Source organism: Alexandromys fortis, unplaced genomic scaffold (assembly GCF_014885135.2).
Source record: "Alexandromys fortis isolate MF-2015 unplaced genomic scaffold, M_Fortis_MF-2015_v1.1 scaffold_221, whole genome shotgun sequence".
NCBI classification, from domain to species: domain Eukaryota; kingdom Metazoa; phylum Chordata; class Mammalia; order Rodentia; family Cricetidae; genus Alexandromys; species Alexandromys fortis.
Genome location: NW_026068096.1, coordinates 243,475 through 252,716, shown reverse-complemented (window position 1 = coordinate 252,716; position 9,242 = coordinate 243,475). Strand labels below are relative to the sequence as shown.

Genomic DNA, 9,242 nt, shown 5'->3' with positions numbered 1-9,242 from the left:
CCTGGCTCGGGGCAGAATCCAGACCTAAACCCCCATGGGTCACACAGATCCAGACCGGCAGGAGAACACCCTAGGACTCCCCTGTCAATCAATCAATGTCAGTGGGTACGTCAATGCATGCATCCAACACAGCCTGACTGTAAAGCGTCCTTCCCGGCATACTTTAGAACGCTGTCCATCTAGTTATTAACTAACTAATTAATTATTGTATTTTTGAGGCAGGGTCTCACTATGTACCTTCCTAGTGCTGAGATTAAAGGTCCTGAGTTTGTCACCGTTCCCTGGCTAACAGAAGGAAGGAAAGAAGGAAGGAGGAAAGGAAGGAAGGAAGGAAGGAAGGAAGGAAGGAAGGAGGGAGGGAGGGAGGGAGGGAGGGAGGGAGGGAGGGAGGAAGCAAAACAACTTGCAGCATTCGAGAACGAGCCTCGTGGGTCCACAGAAGCCTGCCGTGATCTGTGTCAGGCTGTGTTCTGCTCCTCGGCCCCCACAGTGCGTGGCTAGGCCTTTGTGGTTTATATCACCCTTGTGGTTGGGAAGGACAGGGTGGGGTTGTGACCACACAGGGCCAGCCACTGCCATGAAATTTGACTTTCTAGGACTTGAAGATGTTGGCCTGGTTGGAATCAGAAGGTGCCACCAAGAAAAGGGGTCTGTCTGTCCCAGTGTGGGACAGGAGGATGGCCACAGGGAACGTGGACCTGGTACAGGAGGAACAGGAATTCAGGGTTATCCTCTGCTACAGATTTCCAGGCCAGCCTGGGCTACACGAGACTGTATTCTCATAAAATAAAATAGGACAGTGTCACGCTCAACAGTGGAACCTTTACGGAAGCCCTGTCATGAGCAGGGTCTGGGTTGTGGCCCCGGGGGCCTTGTCCTTGTCCTCTATGGTTCAGCTGCCTCCCTACCTCCCAGCTCCCCACTGGGGTTCAGCATCACAGTGCACCAGGCCTTGCTGGTCACTGGTTTCTCCTCCAGCTTTGTGGGCCACCTGAACAGTTGATGACATTTGTCTGGCTGTCTCAGGTATGTGACAGGGTCTTGTTCTACAGCTCAGGCTGGCTTGAAATTGTGGGAATCCCCCTGCCTCAGCTTGCTATGGAATGCTGGGATAATGGGTCTTAGCCCAGGGAACTAGTTTCTTTTTATATATTTATTTATGTTTCGTTTTTTATTATTTTTGAGAAAGGGCTCATGTAGCCCTGGCTGTCCTGGAACTCACAGAGATCCTCCTGCCTCTGCCTCTGGGATTAAAGGCTTGACCACCAGCAGTTCTGTGGAACTCTTTTTAACTTTTTGTTGTTTTGAGATAGGGGCTCCTGCAGCCCAGGCTGTACCGGAACTCGACGTGGAGATGGGGCTGGCGTCCACTTTCCTCCGTACTGGGGTTAACGCCTTGCACCATCACTCAAAGCCTGTTTTACTTTTTGTTGTTTTGAGACCCAATCTCAGGCAGCCCATGTTGACCTGGAACTCTTGATCCTTCTGCCTCCACACCCCAGTCAGTGCATGACAAGCCTGGCACCCATTTGTGGGAAGGGTGTCAGTCACCATGGTGCCCAGTGTGCCCCCCAACCGTGCCAACCCTTACCACTCCAGAGAGATCAAGGCACACTGTAGGCGCTCCATAAATGCACCTTGGCGCCTGGGCGCCCAGGCTGTGGGTCTGTGGCCTGGGGACTGGGGCGGGACGGGAACGGGACACTGAGGCGGGCCTCGCCCGGGCCGCGGCGGGGGCGGGGCGCGCGGGGCCAAGGTCACGGGTGGGGCGTCCGGGCCTGCGCAGTGCCGGGCGCGGCAGGTGGAGCGGGAGCCCGGGCGGCACCGCGTCGCCATTACACAATAGCGCGGGCGGCGCGGGCGGGCGGCGGGCGGCGCAGGAGGCGGGACGCGGGGCCCCGGAGCTGCCGATCGGGGACAAAGCGCGGCCGCCCGGCGCCCCCCGAGCCGCCCGAGCCGGGGCGCAGCCCGCGCCCCCCGCGACTGACATGATGTTTCCGCAAAGCCGGCACTCGGTAAGGGGGACCCCCGCGCTGCACCCCGGAGCTCGCCCTGCACCCCCAGCTCGGCTCACTGCACCCCCGTAGCTCGGATGCCGCCTGTCTTCCCGCCCAGGGCCTGTCCCAGGGGCTCCTTACGCGCCCCCAGCTCCCAGAGGCCTGTCCCCCAGTCCTGGGGGGGTCTGTCCCCAGGGTCCTTGTACCCCCACAATCCAGGCCGTGCGCACTCCACCGGCCCAGCACTGCATCCTTCAGCCCGGATCCCTGAACTTGAATCCCGGCCCCGGGACCCCCCACCCTCTGCCCATCCCGACTGCAGGGTTCCGCCCCCCCCCCCCCCCGGCTCTGGACTAGTCTGTCTCCCAGCCCAGGGCCCCGCACCCCACTCCAGCCGCATCAGGCCTGTCTTCCAGCCCTAGGGCACAGGCCCTGCAGCAGCACCCCAAGCCCAGGCGGCGCATGTCCTCCAGCCTGAGACCTTGCACGCCCAACTCTGCACCCGCTCTGCACCCTCCAGGCCCAGGTCGCTAATGACTCGAGACCGGCCTGCCCCCAAGTCCAAGGCCCTGCACTTCCGCCTCAGATCTGTCCTGTCCCTAAGTCTGCTGCCCAGCACCCCCGAATCCAGGCCCCGCATCCCCTGCCTCTCCCTTCAGCCCGGTCGGGCCTGGCGTCACCATCCGGGCCCAGCGCCACCCCCCAGCCTGGCCGGCCCTGCGTTCTTCAGCAGCAGGCCCCGCATCCCAGAGGCCTGCCTCCTCCCAGCCCCCATCGTGCCAACACCAGGGTGTGTGGGACCCTGCAGCCCTATAACGTCCAGTGTGTGCCTGCCCCTGTCCGGAGCCCAAGCCCCCCCACGTCTGCTCCCTCCAGCTCCAGGTGCCGTCCCCCCCACATCCAAGCCCGGCGCGTCTTGCCTCCCACCCCAGCTCCCAGTGGCTCTGCACCCCGTTCCCTGCTCCCAGCCTTGCTCTCCCAGATGCTAACTCTGCTCCCCAAATCCGAGGATCTTACACCCTAACTCTTGGCCCAGTGTCCTCAGATGCCAGCCCAGTACATCCCCTCACCCCAGGGACACCCCTCTGTCCGCCCCCGCCACCCCCCCAGAGCTACAGGCTCCCTCTCTGACTTCCAGTCCTGTCTTCCTCCCATGGCTTTGGCTGGGGCCTGGAGGAACCCCGCGAGGGACCCCTCGGGTTGGGAAGATTTTGGGGTCCCCTCCTGGAATAGCACACCTGAGGAAACAGGTGTGATGGGTACCCCCAGGAAATGTGGGGTGGTAGCTAGGTTCGTCTTCCAAGCTGGCTTTGAAGGCAGGCCGGTGCCCTGCTTAACATAGAGGGGCTTTCCGGGGACTTCTGGGGCAGCTGGAGGACAGCGGTGCACCCCTCCCCATGGGTGCTTGTCCCCCCCAAATGACCCGCGCTAAGAGCACCCCATTGCCTGGGGGCCTCCCTGCCCCCTCCTGGCTCCCTCAGTGAGGACTGCCCGGGCCTGCAGAGCACAGCCCAGGAAGTGGGGCGTGGGCGGGGCACTCACCCTCCCGCACTCCCACCCCGCATCCCGCAGGGCTCCTCCCATCTCCCCCAGCAGCTCAAGTTCACCACCTCCGACTCCTGCGACCGCATCAAAGATGAATTCCAGTTGCTGCAAGCACAGTACCACAGGTGAGCCCGGGCGCCGGGGGCGCACCCTTAGAAGAGAGGCTTGTCAGGGACCTGGAGGAAGGCTGGTGGGGGTGGAGGCTAGGGGGTCAGCAGTGCAAGGTCATCCTCTGCTACTTAGCCAGTTGGAGGCCAGCCTGGGCTACATACCCCTGGGTCCAAAACCAAACCAGCAGCCCCATAGTGTGGAGGAGGAAACTGAGGCACACCACACTGTTCATGGCTTCAGAGGCCGTGTTGGCAGTGAGCCTGCTGCTCTCTCTGTGACACGGGCCGCGTGGAGCCCACACAGCCCACCCCTTTCTCCAGTTGTGGAGTGGGGAGCTTGCTGGTGTCCCCCAGACCCTCCAACTGGCTGGCTCCCACAAATCCTCTTCCTGCCTCTCATGTGTGAAACTGATCACCCTGAAACCCAGAGAGATCAGCATTTTCCAAGGGTCTGCACAGCACAGAAGCAGCCTGAAGCTGGGGAGTGGCTCAGGGTCCCCATTTTACCCAACGGTGATTGGGCATGGGGGTGCCAGGCCCGCCATTCCAGCCCTCAGACATACGGGCAGCAGGATGGACGTGTTCTGGGCTAGCCTGAGATATAGAACAAACCTCTGCCTCAGAAAAAAATAATAATAACCACATAATAATAGTGGTAGTAGTAATAATAACAATAATAGACTTTGAAAGACCTTCAGATTTTTCCGTGAAAAAGAGGAAATCTCAGGTTTTGTGAATTTTTTTGATTTATATTTTTACTTTTTGGTATTTATTTTGAGACAGGGTCTCGTGTCGCCCAGGCTTTCCCCAGCTGCCTTTGTAGCCAAAGGTGACCTTGAGTACTAATAGTACTAATAGACTAAGGGCTTCCTGTGCTAGGCCAGCGGGCTACCCACTGGGCCACCCCGCTAGTGCCCCCCTCGTGCCTGTGGCCCCGCCCCCCTTTGGGGAACCTGGCTGGCCTCGTCAAGATCTACAGGCTGCTGTGTGCTGTCCCCCAGAGGAAGGATGCTCTCCCAGAGCTGCTGTGCTGTGTGCTAGGCCTGGGTTCCTGGCTGTCTGGGGTGAGGGTGGAGGGGTTCCCTTTTGGGGGGACAACCCACTTGGGAGCGACATCCGCACCTTGAGAATAAGTTCCCTGGGGATAGTTTCTGTAGGTCCCTCCCCTCACCTCCCATCTCCCCACTACACCCCCCCTTTTCCCTTGGTGCTCATGGCTGAGCCATGCCCAGCCTGAACTTACTATTAGTTAGTGTGTGTGTGTGTGTGTCCACCACGTGACAGCGGTGTCCCTCTTGGTCACTCAAGCTCCTGTATCTCCCACAGTCCTCACCTTGTGGGAGAACATAACACAAGCCTGGGTGTCCCCAGCCTGGCTCTGGGATTCGAACTGGGATCCTTGTGTTTGAGCCGCAGTCACTTGACCGCTAAGCCCTGGTGGGGCCCATTCACCTCACTACTCAGTTATTTTGTGAGAACAGGTTGGCTGTGCGGCCAGGCTAGACTAGTCGGGGACCCAGCCAGCCAGGGTGGGATCCTGGCTCCGTGACAGCCTGAGACGTCCTGCGCGGCTGCTTTTATTTTATATATTTTTGGCCTTTTCTTTTTCTTTTTTTTTTTTTTGGCTTTTTGAGACAGGATCTCTCTACACAGCCCTGGAACTTGCTCTGTAGACCAGTCTGGCCTCAAACTCAGAGATTCTCCTGCTTTGGGTTCGCAAGTGTAGGGCTTTTTAATTTTCAGATAGGGTAGGATTCGCGGCTACCCTCCTGTTCACTCTCTCACGTTCCAAAGTGTTGTGTTGTTTTTCTTTTTTTGCTTGTTTCTTTTCTGGATTTAAAGAGAAATATTTCTTAATACACTTATAGGGGGTGCCACGGTACAGTGTGAAGGTCAGAGGACAGCTCGGGGGTGTCCCTTAACTCCTTCCTCAGCGAGCCCCAGACCCTTTGACCCTCATCATCCTGGCTGTAACTGGGCCCAGAGAAGTAGAGCAGATGACCCAGGATGGAACCAGGGAGACAGCAGGGCCCGTACGAAGGCTCCTGAAGCCAGGATCCCTTGGGGGCCTCTCCCGCTGTCCCCCTCAGCCCTGGGCCCCCTCAGTCTCTTCATCTGTCTGTGTGTGGAGAAAGTTCTTAGGTTACCGCCCAGCCATGTGACTTTGAACTGCCCACTCACCCTCTCTGGGCACCCGCTGAGTCACCTGTGAAGATGGAGGGCAAGTTCTGCAGACCTCATCGGCGCTCACAGGGGCACCTCTGCCTCGGTGGTGGTTATTTTGTTGAGATTGCTCACATAGTTTCACAGTAGGGTAAACTGAGGCAACCCTGCCTGCCCAGGATTGCAGAAAACCTAGGGGTGTCCTTAAATGCAGTCAGATGTGGTGCTTGGCCGCTTCTCAGCCTGCAGGGTGCTAAGGCAGGGGAATCAGGAGTTCAGAGTCGTCCTCAGCTCCACAGTGAGTTGAAAGCTAGCCTGGGCTACATGAGACCCCGTCTCAAACACACAAACCAAAAAGTTTTTAGTCTGACCCTCCAGAAGGCAGGCCGAGGGGCCCTGAGCTACCCTTGTGTGTCCTCAGCCTCAAGCTGGAGTGCGACAAGCTGGCCAGCGAGAAGTCAGAGATGCAGCGGCATTACGTCATGGTAAAGTCCCCTCAGGGCCCTGGGGGCCTGGGCGGGTGACCCCAGACTCCCCACACAGCGCAGGTGCCTGCTACCAAGTCCGAGGGTGGCCTGGCCGCCAGCCCGGGTAGTGGCTGAGGATACTGACTTTGTATCCTGGGCCTGCCAGGACCCCGCTGTCCTTGGCTGCAGCTGGAGGAGGCGGCAGTGGAAGTGAGCCATAGCCAGCCAGCCAGCCAGCCAGCCGGAAGCAACTGGGAAGCCATCACCAGTCCCCTCCCTCCAAGCTGTCCGGATAGGCATCCCTTAACCCTTCCGTGGCCGGAGCCCTCCTAACCCCCACGGGACCTGTAGTTCCCTGCAGGGGAGGTTGTGGGGTCTTAGGGCTTTGTGGCAGGGGTCGTGAAGAACAAATAGGAACTCAGTGGATGGGAGGGGCACAGGGAATGCTGGGATGTGCAGAGAGAGCCAGGCCACCCAGAATGTCACACCCCTTGGTCCCTGACATGCCTCCTTCCCCACCCTACAGTACTATGAGATGTCCTATGGATTGAACATCGAGATGCATAAACAGGTAAGCCTCAGTTTCCCTCATCACCTCAGCGCCCAGTGACTTCCAGACTGAGAGTTAAGACTACTCCTGTTACCCCCCAGAGGAGGGCCCAGCACCCCCGCATCTTAGCCCTTCTTGGTGGGCCTGGCTGGCCCGCAGGCATGGCCTCAGCCCCGTCCCCACCCCTCCAAGTGTCCCCCAGGTACCCAGGGAAATTATGTGTGTTCCAGGCTGAAATCGTGAAGAGGCTGAATGGGATTTGCGCCCAAGTCCTGCCCTATTTGTCACAGGAGGTAAGCAAGCCACCAGCGGGGGCAATGGGGCTCCCTCCGCACCTGCTGGTTGCCCTGGGGGCACAAACCTGCCCACCCTGAATTTAGCAGAGAAGTGAAGTGGTAGGGTCAGACCCCTGTGACATAAAGGGGGACCCGGGTGGAGAGAGGGCAGATGATGGGGGGCAGGTGACTCCTAAAGACCAGCTTTCAGAGAAAATTCCCCGAGATGGATTCCTAGCCGTGTCCACCCCACATCCTCCCATGGTCCCACTGAGTACCTAGGGCAGGGCTTCCTGCCCACTGCAATTGTCCCTTTGCGTGAGAGAACAGTCACTGCCCCCTCCCCTGCCTATTTCAGCATCAGCAACAGGTCCTGGGAGCCATCGAGAGAGCCAAGCAGGTCACGGCTCCTGAGCTGAACTCCATCATCCGAGTAAGTCAGAGCCCTGGGTGAGCAGGGACAGGTGACTCAGGTGGGCAGGTGACCCGGATGGCCAGATGACAGGTAACCCCTGTGAAGTAATGACAGGAGACGGGGGATTCGGGCGGGCAGGTGACTGATAGGTGACCTGGATAGGCAGGAGACCAGTGATAGGGACACAGATGGGCAGCTAGCTGACGGTGACGAGGACCTACGTGGGGTCCCTCAGTAATTCAGGTGACTGACCGGTGCCCTGGGTGGGCAGATGACCCTGATGTGCAGGAGACGGGGACAGGGTCCTGGGCTGACCCCGTCCCACCCCCCACCCCGCAGCAGCAGCTCCAGGCTCACCAGCTGTCCCAGCTGCAGGCGCTGGCCCTGCCCCTGACACCGCTGCCCGTGGGGCTCCAGCCGCCATCACTCCCTGCAGTCAGCGCGGGCACCGGCTTGCTGTCGCTCTCGGCTCTGGGCTCTCAGGCACACCTCTCTAAGGAGGACAAGAATGGACATGATGGGGACACCCACCAGGAGGATGACGGCGAGAAGTCGGATTAGCTCCTGGGGAGGGGGGCGGGGGGAGGGGGGGACACAGGGGAGTCAGGCACAGAGAGGGAGCAGTGTTCCGAGGGCCACACAGCACAGAACTCGGTCACTACCCAAGCTTCCACCCCCAGTCCCGGTTCCAGCTTTCTTGCCCTGCACCCTGGACCTAGGGGACCTCAGAGGGACACCCCAGGTTACAGAGGGCGGCAAGAAATCCCCCACCTGCGACATTTATCCGGGTCACCGCCACCAGTCTTGGCCTAGAATGTACACAATGCAACTCTAGCTGCCCCTTTCTGCCCTGTGTGCCCCAAGTCCTCCCTGTACCCCGGCTCTGCTTCCCCACACTGTACACTTGCTAGGTCCAGACCCCCCCCAACTCACCCAGTCCAGTTCCCTCGCCCACAAAGGAGGGGGACAGAGGAAATGACATGAAGGTCGGGACTGCAGTGGGGGTGGGCACCCACAAACCTCCCTTCCTCCCCTTCCCCAAATAAACATGAGGGTTCTGAATTTGGTTTGTTTATTATTACTTTTTTTTTCGCCCCAGTATTCTATAGCTTGTCTTCTAAGAAAGGGGATTTAAAGAAAGAAAAAGAAGAAAGAGTTAAAAGACCGAAGCGCCGCGCGTGTCTGTGTATATAGTTAGCTTTGGTGTGTCGTCTTGGTCTCCCCACGAAGGGGGATTGCTGTACTGAGGGTGGGGTCTAGCTGTGCCTTTAAAATAAAAACATGAAAAGGTTGGCTGCTGTGTCCCTGCCTCTGTCTTGTGGGGTGGGGACCCCTTTCCTCTGGACACCCCCGTCCCGGGACGGAAGATCCCTTGGCCAGCGGTGGTGAGCCACTGACGGGTCCCACAGCACAGTTCACAGGTGAGTCACTGGGCCCTGCTAGGCTGTCGGTGGGAAGGCCCTGGCATGAATCTCTACTTGTTTTTATTTTTTATAGTCACTGGTGTTTGTCTGCTCAGACACTGTGCAGAAGCCTGTTCTCCACCATGCGGGCCTGGGAATCGAACTCAGGATGTCAGGCTTTGCTGCAATCGCCTTTACCCGTGGAGCCATCTCAGTGGCCCTGTTTTTGTTGGACTAGCTTGTTGGTTGTTTGTTTTATGAGGCATCGTCTCCATAGCCCAGGCTGGCCTGGAACTCCTCACAGAGATCCTCCTGCC

General features: G+C 58.9%; 1 protein-coding gene across 2 annotated transcripts; it reads left to right on the top strand.

The window, feature by feature from the left end:
• Nucleotides 1-1,785: 1,785 nt before the first annotated feature.
• Tle5 (TLE family member 5, transcriptional modulator) lies at nucleotides 1,786-8,815 on the top strand. Of its 2 annotated transcripts, none has more exons than XM_050123442.1 (7): nucleotides 1,786-2,015; nucleotides 3,570-3,667; nucleotides 6,237-6,300; nucleotides 6,809-6,853; nucleotides 7,063-7,125; nucleotides 7,466-7,540; nucleotides 7,865-8,815. In XM_050123442.1, exons 1-7 carry the CDS (start codon nucleotides 1,989-1,991, stop codon nucleotides 8,081-8,083), a joined length of 591 nt encoding a protein of 196 aa, XP_049979399.1. In that variant the 5' UTR covers nucleotides 1,786-1,988; the 3' UTR covers nucleotides 8,084-8,815. The 2 variants fall into 2 exon arrangements, with proteins under 2 accessions (XP_049979399.1, XP_049979398.1); XM_050123441.1 differs by having other exon boundaries at nucleotides 1,788-2,015; nucleotides 7,862-8,815.
• Nucleotides 8,816-9,242: the final 427 nt, after the last annotated feature.

What these genes read in the sequence shown, in the direction of transcription:
- Tle5 (XM_050123441.1), top strand. Translation starts at nt 1,989, where the DNA reads ATGATGTTTCCGCAAAGCCGGCACTCG. An exon ending in CTGCAAGCACAGTACCACAG is followed by an intron (nt 3,668 to 6,236) that starts GTGAGCCCGGGC and finishes GTGTGTCCTCAG; the next exon opens with CCTCAAGCTGGAGTGCGACA. An exon ending in AGCTGAACTCCATCATCCGA is followed by an intron (nt 7,541 to 7,861) that starts GTAAGTCAGAGC and finishes CCCACCCCGCAG; the next exon opens with CAGCAGCTCCAGGCTCACCA.